At 39.3% G+C, this 22,595-nt stretch overlaps 1 protein-coding gene across 2 annotated transcripts; it reads right to left on the minus strand.

The window, feature by feature from the left end:
- Positions 1-419: 419 nt before the first annotated feature.
- LOC108681561 (glutamine--tRNA ligase) lies at positions 420-18,655 on the minus strand. Of its 2 annotated transcripts, XM_018170605.2 has the most exons (14): positions 18,129-18,655; positions 15,806-15,985; positions 14,852-14,988; positions 12,791-12,884; positions 11,886-12,033; positions 10,267-10,409; positions 9,543-9,729; positions 8,383-8,570; positions 7,338-7,561; positions 5,303-5,442; positions 4,715-4,886; positions 2,365-2,527; positions 2,005-2,222; positions 420-991 (listed from the first exon to the last, which is right to left on the minus strand). In XM_018170605.2, exons 1-14 carry the CDS (start codon positions 18,240-18,242, stop codon positions 748-750), a joined length of 2,352 nt encoding a protein of 783 aa, XP_018026094.1. In that variant the 5' UTR covers positions 18,243-18,655; the 3' UTR covers positions 420-747. The 2 variants fall into 2 exon arrangements, with proteins under 2 accessions (XP_018026094.1, XP_018026096.1); XM_018170607.2 differs by lacking the exons at positions 14,852-14,988; positions 18,129-18,655 and having other exon boundaries at positions 15,806-15,937.
- Positions 18,656-22,595: the final 3,940 nt, after the last annotated feature.

Below are 22,595 nucleotides of genomic sequence, written 5' to 3' on the forward strand. Positions count from 1 at the left end.
ACAAGTTATAGAGATATACCGCGTACCATACCGCCGTATGTTACCCTCCATAACTTTCAATTTCAATTATAATTTAACTATAAAGTGTATCAACCTGAGGACGTTTGTACGCAACAGAGAACATTTTAAAGTTGTCGTACGTGGAGGCAACCATCAGTGCAAGTCATTTTGCGCTCACTAGAACGTATCTTTTTTTGGGAAGTTCAAGTAGGCTTGTGACAATATTGCTCCGGTTACTCATGTCAGGCGGTAGAGGGTTAAGATATCGCGAGATCAAAGTGCAAATGAGATCATAGATAAAATTACGGACCAAGAGTGGAGTGCGAATCTCGGTGGCTGTACCTATGCGTACCTACGAACAATTAGCCCATTATATAATGGATTTAAACGAACCATAAAAGGTCAAAAGAAGCACTGAGTAAAATACTTTAGTAAAACTATATTTTGAATCACAGGATTACGCATTTAAGTCAAGAGTATCAAAGTCATTATCGCTCAACTGTTTATTCTCATATAAAACGCTCTCGAACGAACGTCAAATTAGAGACAAGAAAATCTCAACAAGCATCGACTCTATAGTCGATGCTATTAAGTAAAGTAATAAAGCTGAAGACCTGCTGCAAGTAAAATTGACCACAAAAATTTACCATTAAGGAACTAACTAAACAGAAGAAACAAAGCTGTTATTAAATCAATAAATAGTCGCAAAGACAACACAGGTTTTTGCTTCGCTAGAACGGTAAAATTTCAATTTTTTCCTTTATCTTCTTTGAGACCGACAGTTCTATTGAAGACCAGCTTTTCTTCAGAGGAATCAGGGTCAACTGAGAAGAAGCCAACTCTCTCGAACTGATAAGATGTGAAGGGAGCAGCGCCTACGAGGGATCCATCAACCATAGCGTCAGACACAACGGTCAGGGAGGACGGGTTTATATCCGATAAGAATCCCTCTGGCACCACGGCAGGGTCCTCCGGTGACTCGTGGATGAACCTGCACAAAAACGGGGCAAGAATTAATGACGAAAAATTTCTTGTTTGAAGCCTTTCAGAATACACTGCAAACTGACTGCACCCCACAAGTTTACTAAGCTGACGATTTGTTTCGATCGTTAAAAGAAATATTTACATATTTTTTGAAGCCACTAAACTGTGCAGAATTTGGTATGAATCGAAATCAATACATTGTTAGAAGCTACAACATTCAAGTGAACACATTAAATTGTGATTACAGTCAGAACTAAGTGTCATTTGCAGCTCCCTTCAATATAATTTTCACGCGGCCAAAAGCCTTCATCACTTGAAAGCTACACGACAAACAAAACCAGAAAATTTGATAAAATCGAATAGATTTGAATCAGTAGGCAGCAATAAAGTGATGCATTGTATGTAGGTAATTGCTAGTTAAGGGATTAGGCTGGCGTTATGGCGGAAGATCGGTGATGTCAGTGTACATGATACAATTAATGATATAACTTAAAATAGCAGGTCGAACGAAAATTCTACTGAGGATAAATTCGTTTCACGAAGCGTCGATTCAATACACATGATTGATAATCTTCTAATCTTCCAGGTTTTAACCCTTCAGCTACCAACAATAACTCGCGTTACAAGGCCTTCAAATAAGATTGTGACGGGTAATGTGTCCATACACTTGTGTTCAATTATTAGCATCACAGTGGAAATATTCGTGCCACAATCCACCCCAACCAAAAGTTCACAGACGGTACCTCACATTTTAGAATGGTTTTTATTCACCAGGTTTCAGAAACAAATAACAATAATGGCGTAAAGCAAGGGTGAATCAGTGCTTTCTAAAGTGTGGAATGCACTACGCTGAATGGTAACGGAAAGATGAGAAGTGTCGCTTGGAAGACTTGAAATTTACTATGGGCATTTTTTACTAAGTCAATGGCAGCAGATGGATTTGCAAACCTAACCACTTTCTCATGGTAAGGGCGCGACCAAAAAAGTTGGGGGAACGCTGGGCTGAATTCATCAACTCACAGTCTATCGTAAAGCCTGACTTCACAGAGGGCAGGTCGCGCAACCCAGTGGATGAAGGCCTTAGGTTTGTTGCTGGCGGTAGCTTGGGCGCAGGAGGCTTTGATGCACACCACCTTGCCTGCCTCCCTGACCACATCCTGCACGCTGATCACGTAGCCGCTGTGGCGCAAACCCACGCTCTGGGTGGGCGTCAGGCGACGATATCCTCGCTCGTCCGCCTTCAAAACAAAAATATCATGATTAATGCGACAGATACTAAAACGGTTGAAATAATATCTAGAAAAAAGATCACGTAACTTTCAAATCAATGCGAAGTTATTTAGTTTCTTAAGCCAATCTAAGAATACTAGCAAAACAGACCTCCCTGAAGTCGGACGCGTCGATGTATATGACAGAGGCGAAGGCGACCTGATGGCTGCCCGCCGCATCGTCACCAGGGATGTTAGGTACTGTGATGAGGGAGGGAGCGTCGTCCGGTAACTCGCTCAGCTCCACACGTATCGCCTCCAGCACCATCATCCTCCTAGGTTTGTTCATTCTATTAGTTCAGGCAGTCAATTACATGTCACACTCCGAGAGTTACAAAAACCGTTTCTCACTCTCCCGCCACAAGCTGCATTGCCACAAATCCTAAAAAAAGTCCCAAAATCCTAGGCGTCACCTGGGACACCCATTACACGTTTTCACCTTACGAGGAGCCATAGCCACTGAAGCAACGGGCTCTTTCTCCGTACGAATCTTAAAAACAATTGCCGGCACTAACTGGGTTTCTCCAAGGAGGACATCATTGCCACCTACCGGACAATCACGCGCCCAATCCTCAACTACGCTGCCCCCATCTGATACCCTGTCGCCTCACGCACTGCAATAGCAAGCCTCTAAACTATCCACACACAACTCAGCTTTGAGATTAGCCACCGGCTGCCTCAAAATGGCCTCAATTGCCCATCTTCACAATGAGACTGGCGTCCTTCCCCTACCCACTCGCCTGGATCTGGCTTGCGCTCAGTTCCACGTCAGAACCCTCCAGCCTACCCACACTTCACTCCATATTGTCTCTGCTCCCTCGGAGTCCATACCATGAAAGCCTTCGTTATGTCGAGGTTCGGCCACATTTTGCTGCCCTTTCTGACGAACGGCATCATGCCCGCTGGCGTCAATGGAGAGACTAAGCGCTCACTCCGCAGAGAGATCGCCTCCCGCATTGTGGCGGCCGCCGAGAACAACGCTGTTCTTGCGGCCCTACCTCCACCAATTGCATCAAAAGAGGCCTCGCTCCCTCGCCCCTATCAATCGTCGTTATCCCAGCTCCGTTCGGGCTACTGTAGTCCCCAGGCGTCCTACTTTTAGGGTCGGACCCTACCCCAGTGCCACCTGCCCCGAGGGTGGGGATCCCCTCCAGTCCGTCCAGCATCTCTTCGCCTGTCACTCCTTCCCCACGTCCCTCAGTGTCTCCTCACTGTGGGGCAGTACCGTGGAGGCGGCGGCGTTCCTGGCCACCCTCCCTGCCTTCGCCCATCTCCCCCCTCTTCCGGTGCCCCTCCCTCGGCCACTACCAGAACCACCCCCCCGTGCGAGCGTGAAGTCGGCGACAGAAACAACAACAACTCTCCGGAAAAATAACTCTTAAGTTATATTAAATTATATGTGATATATTGACACTTGACATTAGCGACCAGAGGACAGTTGCCCGCTATAGAAAACATTTCACAGTTGTCGTACATGGCAGCAAACGTCAATACAAGTAAAATTAAAGGAAGCTTTCAAACAGAACTTACTAATGACATGAAAAAAGACAGCACGTTTTTTCAAGTCGTTGAATCTTGGTACACTACAGTTTTTTCGTTACCTGCTTATATATTCGTCCCTATTTATAACAATCATTTTCACAATAAAATATAATATCTAATATATTAGCTGTTTGCCTGATGTTCTTTGTGAATAACACGTAGATTGTTGACTTCTGGTGACGAATGTTCCCCCTGAGGGATATATTATTTATATATTTTACGAGGCATTGAAATTTGAAAAATGGTGATGTTATTGCATCACAAATAACACATAAACAATGAGACAAAAATTATTCCTTCACGATTTCGTAATTTAGGCGGTAGATTGATAAACAAATGATCATTTACTGGCTATAGACTATCGTACAGGATGCCGCATCATAGCTTCCACTGATAAACGTTATGTTGCTCTTAATAACAATTCGAGTTTGAGTTCTTCTTGGCAGTTCCGACAAAATTCCTTTCACACATCATTTTATTCAAATATACAAAATACAACTGACACAGAAGAATTCTCATTCATTAACCATTATGAAAAATCCGACTTAATGCAACCAGGCAGATTACTGCCATTCTCAATCATTAACCATAATGGAAAATCCGACTAAATGCAACCAGGCAGATTACTGCCATTCTCAGTCATTAATCATAATGAAAAATCCGACTAAATGAAACCAGGCAGATTACTGCCATTCTCATTCATTAACTATAATGAAAAAAAACCCTAAATGCAACCAGGCAAATTATAACCATTATGAAAAATACGACTAAATGCAACCAGGCAGATTACTGCCATTCTCATTCATTAACTATAATGAAAAAAACCCTAAATGCAACCAGGCAAATTACTGCAATTCTCATTTATTAACCATTATGAAAAATCCGACATAATGCAACATTAGCAAAGCAAACGTAGTTACCTGTGAGCAGAAGAGTTGAGGACATCGCGCACGGTGGCCTCCAGGGCTTCAGGATGGATGGTGATCTGGGCGCCGGTGAGGCCGAGGGAGGCGCAGAATTTGTTTATGGCCTCGGCAGGGAAGCCACGTCGGCGTAAGGCGGTCAGCGTGAACAACCGCGGATCGTCCCAATCTGAGAAAAACAATTTTGGTGAACCTGAGCCAAAATACAACGCGAAACAATTCACGATTATAGTTAATGCAAATGAAATGTCACAAAAAGTTAGCTGTGTTAAAAATCAATTATAATCGAGGTGGATAAGTGAAATGCTTTCAACATGTTTTCATTGATTTGCGGCGTAAATTTTCGTAAAAAATTAATTAATTAGACTCATTAGAGGAACGTCTTCAAAGCTATAATAACATTAAAAAATATTAGAATAATGAATTTTAAGGCAAAAACGAGTTAAAGTAACCTAAGAGCAACCTAATTCAACCCATAGTTGCAAAAAATTCAATCACGAACAATGCAAATGAATACATAATTACCAATAAATTGTTATAGTAATGAATAGATAATTATTACGATCTTCCAACAGACACACAGACCTCTAACGATGCCATGCTCAATAAGCTTTGCAATCTTCCTCTTGGACACGACGGTGTGGTGCATGTTGAGGCGGCCGTACTCCCACTGTACAGGACAGTAGATGTTCAGCGCGTTGCACAGCCAGTAGTACGACGAACGTCTGAAAACAAAGCCAACGAGCGGGTTTGAGAAGGACTAACAGACAAACAATTAATATTAGGCATTTACAAGGAAAGAAAGCATCATTTTATTCCTGGGTTGAGAATACAGAGTGTATCCTATTTTTAAAATTACGAACAAAAATGCTGACCATTATGTACTAACACTAACTGACGTGTACGGTATAAAAGGAGAAACACGGAAATTAGCAGGCAAATTTTTCAGAAAATATTAAGTGTGCCTCGCTGTGTCAGTGCGAGTTCTTTGCGTTTTATTCCTCTGCTCGTGATAGTGATTGAGGGACGAGGAGCGTCTTGAAATATTGGTGAAAAATAAGAGTTTTTTTTTACTCCAATTTGGAGCTCAGTGTAGAATGCCGACAAAGATAGCGTCGTCAGGCGGTGCCTAGCAGCCTCGAGTCAACAGCCACTCACTGGTCGTCACAACTAAGTTTGTTAGAGTGACATTAGGTTGAATGGGGGGAAAGGAACCGAGCACGGAAATCGCACCAGTCCCAAGGATCGCATCACGGATCAATGTCTTCTGGTAAAGTTTAAAGCTAGAGCCATGCACAAATTAGACGTTCAATCTGAAATTTACACGGATCACGTTTATTTGTCCAATATTAGCCTAGAAAATGTTCAGTTGACAAGTAATTTTGAATGTGAGCAGTTTTTCACTGCAACCATCACTTGGTATATCGCCGTGGAACGATAAGATAAGTTTGGTGCATTTCGCCTAAAAAAGCCTTAGGCACCAAACGGATGCACAAGAAAAAGTACCAATCAATTACTATAATACAAATCAAGTGTTTTATTCAGACAATCTAACCCAATAGCAAAAACCGAGAAGAACAGCAATTCTCACAGCAAACTCACGTTAGCAATACTCACGACAAAGCCAATAATACCATCAAAATAATCAAATCACTTACAGCCACACAATGGGGAAAACAAAAAGAACTACTCACAACCACATTTCAAACAATCACGCGTCCAATCCTTGAATACGCAAACTCATCCTGGTCACCAATCATATCACCCACGCAAATGAACAAACTCCAAACAGTCCAGAATGCAGCACTCAGGATAGCCACAGGCTGTACCGCAGGCACCAACATCCACCACCTTCACCAAGAAACCAACTCCTACCCCTAACACAACACCTCAAACTTCACGCCTCACAACTCAGACAGAAAGCACAAAACCCAACCCACCCACTACATACCCTCAACCTTCAGCCGCACCCACACCGTCTCATGAAACAAACCATTTTCCACAACACAGGTTTCACCACCAACATAGATACTCCGTCTGCACAAGCTTCACAGGACACAATCAAACAAAATCTCAAAACAATCCACACTACAATCACAGAAAACTATCTTGCAACCCTCCCTCACAATAAAATTTTAAACATGCCTGCACCACAGATTCACCCATCTGAAATAAACCTACCTAGACCTGCACGCAGGAACCTTGCCCAACTTCGCACAAATAAATCACCGCTACTTCTCTCATATCTAAATAAAATAGACCCTGCCACACACCCTTCTCCACTTTGCCCACTCTGTCTGTCTAACACGCACGACACCATTCATCTTTTCTCCTGCCCTGAAATGCCCACATCCCTGTCGGTGGGTGACCTTTGGGCAGACCCCGTAAACGCTGCAGGGCTGCTGGCTCGCTGGGGCGGCCGACTTGGCTGGCCCCAGAACTGGGTCTAGGCCCCGCCTCGCGCCATGAAGCGAGGCGGGGAGGGTCAACAACAACAACAGCAATTACAACAAAGTTGTGTAAACGAATTCTACCGATGACACAGTAATATAGATGAAATGCAGCAGACACTTTAAAGAAAAGATTTTTCCCGATAAGTGATGGTATGACTAATATGCACCTGGACTGGAATTCTTTGGTGCAGAGCGAGTGCGTGATGTGCTCAATGGAGTCGCAGAGGCAGTGGGTGTAGTCGTATGTAGGGTATATACACCAGGCATCACCGGTCCTGTGATGGCTCACATACTTGATTCTGTACGCCACCGGATCCACTTTACCTTCTTCAAGAGTGAGCTTCAAGCGCAGAGTCGCCTCACCTTCATCGAACTTCCCATGCTTCATGTCCTGAAAAGAATTAGAACTTAGAACAATCGGATGTGTCATGTGTTAAACGCATCCAGCTTGATATGAATTTGTTTCAAGCCAGAACACATTACAGAAGCAGGTCAAGAGATTAATGATGTACAAATGCATCAAATAGATTGGATTTAATGTAAGGTTTTAGATCCTAATGTTAGTGTTTAGATTAACACTACGGCAACCTAATGAACCATTAAAAACCTTATTCAAATTAACATCACCTAGCAGAAATAAAATTTAGTCAAAGAATTTCCTGGCTAAGGTAAATATTTGCTACCTATAATTTTACTAGTGTTTAGTTCGCTGAAGAGTTATGCAACCAAGTTATAGTAGTATTTGGCGAGATATACTGGAAATCAATTATACTAAGCGCAATTGGAAAAGCTTGATTGATTAGATCACTTGGAAGAGCTTGATTGGAAATCAATTATAGGTAATTAGCGCACCTGGAAGAGCTTAATTGGAAATTAATTATAATTGGCGCACCTGGAAGAGCTTAATTGGAAATTAATTATAATTAGCGCACCTGGAAGAGCTTGATTGGAAGTTAATTATAATTAGCGCACCTGGAAGAGCTTGATTGGAAGTTAATTATAATTAGCGCACCTGGAAGAGCTTGATTGGAAATTAATTATAATTAGCGCACCTGGAAGAGCTTGATTGGAAGTTAATTATAATTAGCGCACCTGGAAGAGCTTGATTGGAAGTTAATTATAATTAGCGCACCTGGAAGAGCTTGATTGGAAATCAATTATAATTAGCGCACCTGGAAGAGCTTGATTGGAAATCAATTATAATTAGCGCACCTGGAAGAGCTTGATAGACTCGTGCTTGGGTCGGTTGCGCCAAGGCGAAGGCGGAGGATCTCTGCCTCGGACTTCCTCAGGTCTCTGGTGACACACGTAAGCCAGGCCGCGCTCAATGAGCTCTACAGCCCACGTGTACAGCTGGTCGAAGTAGTCCGATGAGTGAGTGATGGCGCTCGGCGTGTAACCTGTCACAAATATCTCTATTAAACATCACTGGAAAAAGCAATGGCACTTTAGATATCAAGAATTTTTTCGAAAACATCAAAGGCATATCTCATAATCAGAACTAATTATTGTCTTAAATCAAATAAAGACAATGATTTCAATTGCTTGCTTCTCATTTTCAATATCTGCCCAGGACATGCGTTGGTGCCTTGAACCAATGGCAAACCTGCATTACAACGGTTATATATTTATCCATAATTATAACATAGACTCAATATAAAATTGGAATTATTTTTTTTATAAAATTGACAATTTTAATTGATAATTACTCAAAATTTATAAGTAATTATCAATTAAGCCACGTAATGATTGAAACAATAATGATGAATTGTAATAAAGTTTGATAGCCTTGCTTTGAGGTGTGCTCTGCAGATCTTTATGTTGCTCTGCTTGACAAACTTTAATCAGCAAGTATCGGTTTTGTCTTATAAATCATTACGAGTTAAATCGAAGGGAAAATACTGTTTTCCAAGTATACAGATTACATTTTGTCCTTTTGGAAACAGAATAAACATACTTTATTTGTAAGTGATGAAATTCTTGTGTCCTGTGTGTATGAAATTGGTATGAATAATTTTATACAGTTTAATGATGTGCACAAATAAATGTTACAGTCTGTTGAGGAGCTCGACGAATTTCGGCGCTCGATTCAGAGAACCTAAAAGACTTTGAATATTTGAACATAAATATACCCGTCTAAATATCGCTTTAATACTCGTACGACGGCTTTATTTGGTGCCTAGGTAAGTCACTGTTTGATGCATGTTATTGCACAAAAAACAGCATATCACAACTCACCCAGCCACTCGACCATATCACGGTGTTTGATCCATGTTATTGCAGAAAAAACAGCATCACAACTCACCCAGCCACTCGACCATATCACGGTGTTTGATGCATGTTATTGCAGAAAAAACAGCATCACAACTCACCCAGCCACTCGACCATATCACGGATGCCAACAAAGAATTTCTCCTCCTCCTTCTCAGGGTTGGTGTCGTCGTATCGGAGGAAGCAGGTGCCGCCGTGCGCAGCGGCGTACCCAAAATTGATGTTGATGGCTTTGGCATGGCCGATGTGCAGGATGCCGTTGGGCTCAGGAGGGAACCTGGTACGCACCTGCTCAGCGTAACTATTATTAATGTTTAGACAATTGTTAACGTCTTGCTGCGTGCATCAGTTTTGAGTTACCCAGTCAACATCATGCACTTGTAAATTACTGGTTATTCTCAGGCTATGATATAAACGCTCATGAACATTCATACATGCCGCATCAAATAAATATTTGAATGTTATAAACATAAATGTGTTGTTCGTAATCAAGAAACACACACATTTATTAAGAACCTACGGCAAAGAAGCATTCGCACATGAAAAATTGATGCATGTGCATATTTGTCATATTTGTCATATTTCAAGCATGTTGTTTTGACTCCCGCATATCTGTATCTACCTCAAATATTCTGGATTTTAATGACAAGATCAAACAACAAATCAACAGAGCTCTACTTGACCGGTACTACCTTTAGTCTGGTTTTCCGAAACCCCCAGAAATATTCGTGCAGAAACATTTCAAGTCATATCGAATGGCACCACATGCAGCAACAGGCAAGAAAAGTTATAACTATAATGTTGAAGAGTAAAAGTGTGGCTTACCTTGCCAGCGGTAATCTTGAGGTGTTGTTGTAGGAGGTCTTTTGTGTTGGGCGTGATGACGTAGCCTTCACTCTTGTGGTTCTCTCCTGGCTTGTGGAATGGAGCATTGCGCAGAAGCTCCAATATACTCAGGCCGCACGTGGCTGCAATTGGCACATATTTTCCATATCAGTAAGAGTTCATCACGCCTTAAATCAGTGCCCTAGATATGGTGAACACACCAAAAAATTGACCAAGATTCTACCAAAATATCAAACTCTGAACGCTAGTCCGACGTTGCCCGGAATCGGTAATCCTTCCAACCATATTGAATCGCGGCAATAATAATACAGCTAATATATGTCAATTAAAGAAAGATCCTTTCAAACCAATATTTTACTTAGAACATGAAATTTTCTTTTGATTCTCGTTTAAACAAAAGTATGCAATAACTATATTACGGATTTAAAAATTAATTCCTAAATGCCAATTTAGAGATCAAATTTCATTTTTACGATACAACCCAGACCTCCAAGTTTTTTGATGCAATGCCATTCTTCCTTTAACGGATAAATTTCAGATCGAGGTAATATCCCGAGACGGTTTATAAGTATCATGGATACCCACCCCCAACAGCCCCTGTAGATATATTTACTCGCAAATATTAACATATATATAGACGTTTGTCAAATTACATAAATTGCATAAGCAAAGGTGAATGATTCAGAACGCTAGTAAACCATAGTTGTTACTATGGAAAAGCCCATCACGAGATGTATTATTCAGAAAAAATCATAATAAATTTGATATTTGTCTCTAAAATCTCCACTGACGAAATTGGCAGCAATTATAAAGCAAAAAAAAAAAAATAAATAAAAAATAAATAAATTAGTGCACATAAGCGAGATGCTGCAAGCTAAGTTATTCGTTGACCGATACCCCTCTTGATTCAGAATTGAAATAAATTTAAAATTATTCTACACAAAACCGTAATAGTTTTAGGAAATCTATAAAATACTTAACATAAAATAAAGATAACAAAGAGGTTAATTGACACAAGAACATCGACTCAATCGCTACATTTCTCACTAACAAGAAATTTTCGAATTGGTCATAATATAGGAGTTGAATTAGCACCTTTCCCAAACAGAAACAAAACATCTTGAATTGCAAGCTTGCTTGTGGTTTAGAGCTGGAGACAAAGAAGAAGTCATGAAAACCTGGTAAGTACTTCAGGTGAAACGTCAAAGCAAATCTAAATATATTATAGAAAGATGGAGCAGGTAAGAGAGATGTTATGAAGTTATGTGTGGATTATAATTCATTTACCTTTTCGTTATCATCACAACAAAAGATATTGCATGATATGCATCAATTCAAGTGTATTTTAGTCAATTTTAACTGCTGATAATTACAATTTTAAAATCGCAAAGCATACAGCCAAGGAAGTTTTGATCAAACAATTTCCTGAATTAATAATAATTGAATAAATGAAAACTTCTGAACTCCTGGAAACATGCACAAGCTCTGTGCTGGAGCTACAGCTACATAGAGCATAGGATAAAGAACAATTGTCAGAGTTGATTTGTTGAATCAACAAAAATATTCAACAAGAAGACTTATTCAACCGCAGTTCTTACTCGTATCACCATTCTGAAGAGCTGCATTGCCATCGTTGGCAGTTATTGAAGCTTCCTTGGAGGAGAGTTTGGTTTTGTCAGCAGCCTTGCTCGCCTTGACTGACTTAGCCAGATCTTCTTCTGATTTGGGGCCCAGCATTGTTAGGATCTGAACGGAGTCAAGCTCTCATGAGTTCCATGGATCAGTTTATATGCATTGATATTAATATAAATATAGCAGCATGTCAGGTGATAGCATGGCCTACAGATCTTCTTCTGATTTGGGGCCCAGCACTGTTAGGATCTGCACGGAGTCGAGCTGTCATGAGTTCCATGGATCAGTTTATTTGCCTTAATAAGTACTAATAAATATAGCAGAGTGCCAGGTGATAATTCCGGATAAATGGCGAGTTGTAACGACAGCGTGAAGCGGATCTCGCGACCAATACGGGATAGCATGGCCTATTGCTTTCTCTTGGAGTCATTCTTGACAACAAGTCAACTCCTCAATACAGCAAGTGAAAAGCACTAGGGATAAACTTTAATTTTCGACTGGAGATTGTGTATTACGAGGTCTTCTGAATATGGTCAGGTCAAAGATTACCAACCCAGTTCTCTGAAGACAACAGGAAATCTATTATTTGGAATATACTGAAATTTCTCTAACCAAATATGGCGAAAATATCTTGGGACAAACAGACCAATTTCAGTTCTGGATTTGAGGACCAGTTTAAAGAGATTTAAATGGTCAAGACTGCATTTATAATTGTATTAAATCCATCATGTGGAAATATTCAAGGTGTATGTATTCTTGGTATTAGAATCAAGAGTTAACATTAACTCCTTAACTCAAATTTATAAATAACTTTAATCGCTTCTGAGAAGTAAGCCAACAACTGAAACGAGCAAGAATAAGCAGGACTGACCTGCAGATCAAATTCTTCCTTGATCTTTTTGCTGTCAGCCCACAGCAGCGTAGAGCGAGCCTCAGCCATTAATGCACCAAAGTTGAATTTGTATCTGCAAAACATTAGAGTAGTATTCTCATCTATAATAATTAAAATATATGTGTCCTGTTTGTTGATAAAAAACATCAGAGTGTTAAATAGAATATTAAAAGAAAATTATTCTATTTTAATATTTATTTAATAAAAAAATTAAGGTTGAGTTCACTTTTAAAATAAGATAAGATAAAGTACATATTGCAATTGACACTTCATGAAATCATTGATTTTTCTCAGGAATTGCCAACAGCAAACAACTCAGCACAAAAACGACAAGTTCTTGACCAAAGCATTGATGGTATAATTTTATTTTCATTAAATGGGACTATCTGAGTACCTACCTGCCTGCTATGTATGAAGTTTAATTACTTTCTCAACTTAAGGATTTTTTAATTAGAAAATTAATATTCTACATCTTCATAAAAACCTCTCATTCAATTTTCATATTTATTTTCCTGTTAAATACACAATCATAAATAAATAGAAATACCCGACCTCTGGAATAAAATAAAAACCTCTCAACCTTGGTGAAATAAAAATTTGAAACAATGAGGTATCAGTCTATAATGTGGTTATTTATAGCAGAGGGAAAAAGCAAATTTGTCTACATCAAGAAATTTGGGGATTGACCCATAACCAGTTTCTAATAAAAGTTCAAATTATTAATGTTACTTGATGAAGAATTTATGTGGCAGTTATGAATGCAGGGGTTGGACAAAATGAGGAAAACACCTGAGAAATCCACAAAATATATTCAATATGTATATTGCCTTTGGGGCAATTACAGCCTCAAATCTACAAGGTATTGATACATACAAATTGTGGATTGTTTTCAATCAACTTTTGACTTGCATCTCAAAAATCTCCATAAATGTTGACAATATTCAGTTCTGGTGATTGTGGAGGCCAAATGAGATGCTCAACTTCATTAGAATGTTCCTCGCGCCATTTTTTAACAATTTCAGCCATATGGACCGGGGCGTTATCATCGTGAAAGATGGAGTTTCCCTCTGGAAACAGTGCTACTGTTGGAACCATTGGATGAACTTTGTCCCCCAAAATTCCTGAATAGTCCCGGCTGTTGATTTTTCTATGAAGAGAAATCATTTGTCCGCCAAATTTCCAAGAAATAGCACCCTAGATCATCACAGATCCCCGCCATGTTTTACAGTTGGGAGGAGGAAATCGGGGTCAAATGACTTGAATGTCCGTTTTCAAACGTACTCTCAGCCAGAGGTTGGAAATAAGGTAATGAATGACTTGACAGAAAAAATCACATTTTCCACTGCTCACGGGACCAGTTCTGGAGGTGTTTACACCACTCTAAACGCTTTGAAATATTAGTATTTGAAAGCAGAGGTTTTCTAATTGCAGCTCTTGCATAGAATCCAGATTTGTATAGCTCTCGGCAGACAGTCTTTATGGAAACTGGGTTCTGTAGGTGTCCATTGAGGTCTGCAGTAGTTTTAACAGCCGTGGTATTTTGATCGTCCCTCACAATTCAATTTATGTACCGATGGTCTCTCTCAGACAACTCAACTTTCAGCAAGACCTGTGCTTTGCTGAAGACGTTTTTCTTTCTCTTTCAAAAGCAGTCATTACTTTTGAGACAGCACCTCTAGAAACATCAGGCATTAGGGAAGTTTCTGTCACACTAGCATCTGCCATATGGCACATACAATTTGGCCTCTTTGAATGTCAGAGAGGTTTACATTCATAGGTTATAGACACAAAAATTTGCTAAAAATATCTGTGCAAGGATAAACCATCATATAACAATAAACAATAAAAATGTCATGTTATTGTTTATAACATGTTCAAAAATTACAATACCAAAATGTTAGGCATTTCCTTTATTTTGTCCAACCCCGGTATATATGATGTTTAATAGTGTGAACTTGAAAGTAGTAAGTAGTTGATCTTTTAGTAGAACGGTAGTAGTAGTAGATCTTGTAGTATTTATATTGAGAGTTGTAACCGCACCTTTGGTCAAGAATTTGAGGCTTTCTAGATAGAAGAATGGAGCTGACGCCAGCCTCTATTTGGTCCTGAGTGACAGTAACCCCAATACCACATGAGGCTTCCAAAGCAGCAGCATCAACTGTACTACCTATACAATTCTGAGGAGTGTAAGAACATCAACCATTAGAAAATATTTGTAGACAATTAGGAAGTGCTGTTCCATTTTTATTTTTTGTTGAAATATCAGAATTTAAAGCACCAAAATATTCAAGAACTTACTAGTCAGTGGTTTAAAAGTTAATATAATGATGAGAATAAAAAGAGAGCTATGGTACAAATACAACTTGACAGTCCTAATACACTAAAATTTCCAGGAATTAAATATATACACAGGTGAAAAATGTCTTGTCAAGAATTATGGACATCTTGACGATACATTTTTTCAGTGAATAATTTTACCAACTTTCCTAAGTAGGCTGAGCAATGTTGCAACTGTCAAATGCTTAAAACAGAATTACATTTAGAGCACTACATGCCACTTGGACAAGAATAGTTCAAGGCAAATTTAAATCGTCATAAGCTATTTCATGTAATAGCATTTTCGACCCTAAGCTCTCGTTCTTCTCAGACTTTGAGCTCCTATTTTCCATCAGATTCTATTCTCCCTCTGATCCATCAGTTTTTATCTGTACAATCTTATTTTATTTAGTAAAAAGAAAATAAATGTGCATGATGTATTCCTATGGCTTCTATTTAGAGCTGATATGACAGAGGACCAAATAAAAGTATTACATACACAGATACTTGATAATTCCATTATCTATTATTACATATTATGTCTATTGAGTGATATAAAAGTGTTACAACAAGCTCTGGAGGCTTGTATAGAATGACTTTGGAACCTATTGATCTGAAGGAGCACTTACAATGCAATAGGGAACAACAATTGACTAGATTATGCACTTAAAGGCTTACTTGAACAAATTTGATGGCAGCCAACAGCTTAGCCTCCTGATCAATCTTCCTGGAGGTGACATATGTAGTCAACAGGGGCAGGTGACAATGGAACTGCTTGGGTAGTTTTGTTGCCAAAATGTACAACAGTTTTCCCACATCTCTGTCAATGTTCTGTGCTCCATTGCACTCTTCAACTGCCTGCACAACAAAAAATTAAATGTTATACACCGATAAAGTATAAAATAAGTACCGCCAAACGGGATAATAAGGGACAATTTTGGGCGTTTTTTGTTGATAACTTTGTACCATGAAACATTTCATAAAAGAGTTTGGGCTAATTTTGAAAACCTTTGCAAGGGCTATTGCATAGCATCTCTCAAAAAATGTATATGCTATTTGCAAGGTGCTTGGCGCAAAATGAAAGCATCCCTAATTACCCCTGGGAATGGGGTTATTAGACACATTTCAAATAAAACTCAAATTTAAAATGTTTGAAAAATGACAATTTTAAAAATGAACATGAATTTTTTTGAACAAAACATTTTAAAATATTAAAACAATGCAGAGTGTATTCATCCATTACTAACAGTACTCTGAAGTCCTCTTCTTTTGTAGATGGTGTAAATGTAGAATAAGTGAAATTTGTTGTGATTTTTACTTGTTTTTCCTTTATCGATATGATATTACCATAGGTATTATTGGTATGATATTCCCATATCCATGGATGGACATGCCATTGTGCATTGCCAACAACCTTCCACTGTAACCTTTTTATCAGATCAGAAGCATTCACGAATTAAATTGAAAAGTTACATTCAATATCTATAGACAACAATGATGGTATATATCCATTATAATTAACTAGTACCTATTATACATATAGGATCCTTGAACTGTAACTAGAGCTTTCATACCATTTTGGAACTGCAAGATTCACACTCAGTCTCAAATTCACCAGTTCCTGTAGCTCAGGGCTCAGGCAAGGAATATATCTACCATTCTTGTCAATTGTCATGACTATAACTTTCATGCCATTTTTAGAAACCCAAGATTCTCTATCTATGAATTACCTCCAATCTAATTGTCAATGAAAGTGCACCATTGGGGGNACGTGAAGGCAACAGAACTTACGTAATGCATACGTTTTTTTTTATAGTTTTTCATTTCTCGATGCGTCCTTAATGTGTCGGAATATACCACGTTTACCCTACGTCCTTAATGTGTCGGAAATTCGGAATATGGTGTGTTTACACTTTACCCTACTAGGTAATAGGTATATACGTATATTAAATAAACAAAACTGATCCAAAGATTTTTAATATTATCACAAGTTCACAACAGACCACTATGCAGAGAGTGGATGAATATAGCAAGATCTTTGGCGACGCTTCAGTAGCCAAATTTTTGCCTTCAGAAGATCTTGTCGACACATTTAGATTGAAATTCTTGCACTTAATATATTTATCAGTCTTCGGCCAACTATTTAGAAAAAAAGTAAGGTTTCCGGTACGTTGGATGGATTACGATGCAGCGAAGCTTGTCCGGAAATCAGTTGCGATGAGTTCCCGCAAAAAATGTAAACAACGTTTTTTTATTGCGTAGTTTCAGTCACATTAGAGTGGTCACTGGTCACAGTGGTCAGACTGCTTGATTACATGTTCAGTTGACACTTGCTGTGCAATCGGACTGTTTTTAGGGTAAAATTAGTTATGTGGGGTAACACGTGACTGCAACCTTTGAAATAAGTTTGTGGCTTGTAAATAGTTTGTCATTACTCAGCGTAAATGGCTTTTCATTAAAAATTACCCGGCGACGCATCTCTAAAATGGCCGGCGACGCTTTGGGCTTAAAAATCCATATATTGGCGACACTGCATCCACCCTCTGCATAGTGGACAACAGATTTGTAGCCATTCTGTGGTTATCAAACCCAAGTGGCCAAGTCCCAACAAATAATAGTTCTGAAAATCTGAATAGTAGCAAAGTAGAGATTTTCAGAATCAGTCCATTATTATGTAATTTCCTCATCTACCTACTGAGCTAGGCTGCTAGCCTAGGCCTACTCAGTCTCAATATTTTAACCAATTTATTATGTAGGTATCAAGGTATGATAATGCTGGTAGTGGTATCCAAGATATTTAATAATAATAGTCTTATTTTAGTTTACTTAGAAGTTAGAGGACTCAAGTTAAGGTACTTTCTCAACAATGAACAAAAAACTTGAGCATGGGCAATAAAAATGTTTTCTTTTGGCACTAAGATCAGATACCTAGATTATTAGAATAATTAGATAGCTATTATTATAATCAAAGTGCTTATTTGCTACTTATTTGTTTACCTACTTGATTAACGATAGATAGAAGTACTGATGTAAGTTGTTCATTTTTTTTCGTTTCTTCTGCCTTTTGTGCAGTAAGGCCAAGCACCATTAAAGTTGTCACGGTTTCTTGCGCCATCACGAATCACAGACTGGTATGTGTCTTGCCTCACACTACCTACCACTACCAAAGAACGCGCATTGTAGTACAATCAAACGCGTGCTGTCACCACTCACCAAGGAAAACAGCGCTGAAGTGATAAAGGTTTACCCTAAATGATCGTGGATTTGTAATTATACAACATCTTTCCAATTCCCTTAATTCGATAGGTTCAACGGGAACGGGAGACTCTGTGGATACTCTTACTTATATCGAACTAAATGCGCTGCTGCGAGGGTCGTCAGATTTTTTTGTCTATTCATTTTTCATAATTAGCACGCTAAATGCTAATTTATAGCAAATTCTTCAAGCATAAAATCTGAAACTCTGAACTAATTGGGTCCTAAGTAAAAAAAACTTCGTTCGTTATTCTCAATATTTAAAAAAAAAACGAAAAGCAAAACACGAGAAGTAGGTACACGAATCGGCAACAGGCCATGGGCAATTTTCTTTAGTGCTGACACTTCTATTCTATTACGTTGCTGCGTGTCATCAGAATTTATTTTGTTCGTTTTATATTTTGGTTAGCGCGCTGCGATATGAAATTGCGGGACGAGACGAATTCTGACCTTAAGCATCCGAGCGGTGGTTTGGACTGCGTGACCCCTCGTTTTTCCCGCGCTCATCCAGTTCAACACCGGTGATGACGGAAGCATGTGACATTGTACATATATTACGTCAACCGTGATGTACTAAGGCTAAGCTCGTACAATACTTGCCTGCGTGGTCCTGCAAGCTACTTACTTATGGTACGCTGCGTTCATTATCCGCAGCATCCGCAATACACTACATTCGTCAACATCGCATTCATAATACGCTGCATCAATGAAACGCAGCATGCATGGTTCTCTGCAGCCATGATCTACTTCTACTGCACCCGTGATGCGCTACATCAGTGGTTCCCAAACTTTACAGGCTGGCGCCCTGTTCGGCTCCCCTAGTCCCCATGCAGTGAATTTCCAGCGCCCCCCCCCCTCCTCCGACAGACACATATAGAATAGAATAGAAGTGTCGGCACTGAAGAAATAGGCCCATGTCCTGTTAAAAAACCAAACGCCTCTTCCCTGATATTGAGTATGCTGAAATTTTAAAAGAGAAAGTTGAAACATAAATGTATATTTCACAAATATAGAACCCTATTTAGTAAACCAACATTTTTTTATAGTTTTAGCTGTTTCAGCACTAGAAATTCAAGACGGCTCGGACAAATTTACGGCCGGACTCGTGGCCGGTCTCGCAGCCTGTCTCACGGCCAATCTCAAAATTCAGTGACCAAGGAATATCTCCCAAACTAATGAACGCAGCTCGATAAAACTTGGAACACGTATTCATTAGGACCTAACGGTTATGTTTAGCTCGTGAAAATTTTTTTACATTTCACCTTCATTCGGGAAATATATGGCGATATGGGCCGAAATTCGCAGTCGTCAAAGAATTCCTTCCAAACTACTGAACAGATTCGAACGAAATTTTTAATATGAATTCCTAACTACCAAACGGTGATTTTAAGCTCGTGAAAATTTATTCGATTCGGAGTCATGTTCTACAAGTGTTGTGCACAAATCGTTAAACAAACGTACGAACTTCTGACTACGACTTAGCGGATTGCCGCCCCCAAACTGCCCCTTTCTTCCTCACTGCCCCTCCACCCCCAGATCTATCCACCGCCCCCAGGGGGGGGGGTGAAATCGCCCACTTTGGGAACCACTGCGCTACATGATGCGCTGCGTCCATGATACGCTGCATCTCAGATGTGTTGCATTCATGATAATTTGTAGCCTACCATGGATGCAGCGTATCATGGATGCAGCGTATCATGGATGCAGTATATCATGGATGCAGCTTATTATGGATGCATTGCATCATGGGTGCAGCTTATGTAAAGATATTTACCGTTCTTATATATATTTTAATACTACGATCTACCGCGGAATTTACGCCACAATGACTATTACAACAAAAAGTAATTGAGAAAGTAGTGTTTTGAAACTTAAACGAGACCTTATTAAGTCTCTCACCCACACTCTACGCTACAAAGTTTTTCACCCCTTCAGTACGATTGGCAACTATGTCCCCAATTGCTTCATCAAGCGCATCCTCAAACTCGTCATTATCGTTATAACGTTCCATATGGGGCCCAGTGGTTACACTTCAGAGTACCAGGATTGGAGCAGAGAGGTGTGGGTTCGATCCCAGCTCTGTGCGTCAGTTTCTGGTCAGAATCGGCAAGGAGGCAAAAAAGCTCAAGCCCGCAACATGCTGTGCATGTTCTTCAATGTTAAGAATCGGCGACCGGCCAAACGCTGAAATCGCTAAATATTTCACCATGCACAGATCTCACTTGACGGCTTCCAACAACGCACTGGTAGGGTAACGTGGGGCAGCGCGCCCCCCACTTTTTTTAGACTAAATTTTTGATGAAGTTTTAATTGATACGAGGTGGTTCTTTGTTTTGTTTAAAGGTGCAACTAATGAGGAATGTATGATGTGAATTAGACGCCTATAGAGAACCGGCGGTAGAGAACACGGACCAATATCTGCCATACTTAGCGAGAAACCCGCTATGGGCCCGTGACCCGCAGTGGGCTCGCTGCCCCATGTTACCCTACTTGCGGATGCAAAAATACTGTTTACCAAATACATTCCTCGTGTAGCCTATATAAGCTTTCAGCCGGCAAACTGAAAGTGTAAAAACTTGCAGTGCATACTTGCAGCTAATACTAACCCCGTGTAGTCAGTTATTCTCGGGACAGGAGGGTGTTAGGTTATCTGGGCGCTGGCTCAGCTCGAGTGAGGAGCGGCCTGTCGACCTCGTACATGAAGATAGGAGAGAGGTCGCAGTACTTTATAAAGGCTATTTAATTGAGTTGTTATTGCATTGACTTGTAAGTAGAAAGAAGTTCGCTGATTGCGAACTTCTACAACGGATAAAATTTCGCAAATAGGCTACGACTGCTAAAATTTCAAAATATTGGAAGAGGGATCACTTTCGACCATCATGGCTTTTTTCGTTATTTGGACTTTTTCGTATTTTTTTTATGAAATTTAAATTAAATGTTGTTTAATCTGTACTATGAACTGTATTATATCAGTTAGATATTATAACTATATTTGGTTTGGGCGACAGTTTGGTGAATAAATTGAATGTCTTGCGATTTCCACGTACTATTTTTTAATTCTAATAATCATTTTGATATGTTGTGTATAATGATGAGTTGTGTGCATGTGTGTAGCATTCATCAATGTACGGATCTGTACAAACAAAATTGCTGATATTATACTGCACGATGCCAAATATTTAGTTATAAATTAAAAAATTTGATCAAAACATATTTGCTTGAAATTATCGCTTGAAAAGCATCCGACTTCTCCCTCTAGTCTCAATATTATAGCGATATACGATTTCTATACATTAAACTAAACATGGCTTATACTAAAGTAGCAAACAAGCGTGACTTACAGCTATAGTAAACTAAGCGTGACTTGAAGAATAAGTTAGCTTAGCATGACTTAAAATTATAGTAAACTAAACAGGACTAAAAAAATAGTAACCTAAACAGGTCTTGAAACGATAATAGACTAAGCGTGATTTTAAACATTAGTAAAGTAAGCGCGACTCAAAGCTATAATATACTAAGCACGACTTTCAGAGAGACATTTGACATAATATTCCATTTCGGCTTCAAACTTACCAATGCCTTGGGAATTCTAACAAATAAAAGTCATTGTCTCAGAATTAAGTGCCAAACAATTTTTGAATCTATATCAGATTTTTGTGTTTACGCTGATCAAGAATTTAATGTAAAGAGAAGAAAATATGTAAATACTAAAGATACTTGAACTGGAATTTTCTGATCGCATAAGAAAAACATTTATTGTAGGGGCTATCAGACGCCATGGGTCCAGGCCCAAATCGAGCGATCAGACATCGAGCCAAACGTCGCTTGTGGCAAGTTAATTGTCACGTTGAATTAAGATTGACCGGCCACTGCTATCTCTTATAAATACTAAAATTTAGTTCTAATTACAGCTAGCAGACCGTCTTGATCAACTTTCATCAGCATTTCACGAAGAGCAAGTTTTCTTGAGCCCATTAAACATATTCCGATTATATGTGGATACTCGGGACACTGATGAGAGCTACTCTCTACCGATATTAAAATTAAGATCATTCGAGTATGTGGCCGTTTTGTTGTATTAGCTTCTCTAATTTAGTTAAAAGGTGACTGTACATTGTACAATGGTGATGTGAATTGCTATGACCAAGTCGATGTACAGATCTATACTTGCAGGGTGATGTGCTATGCAATGTACAGGGTAATGTGCTATGCA

Source organism: Hyalella azteca, unplaced genomic scaffold (genome assembly GCF_000764305.2).
Source record: "Hyalella azteca isolate HAZT.00-mixed unplaced genomic scaffold, Hazt_2.0.2 contig7576, whole genome shotgun sequence".
NCBI lineage: Eukaryota > Metazoa > Arthropoda > Malacostraca > Amphipoda > Hyalellidae > Hyalella > Hyalella azteca.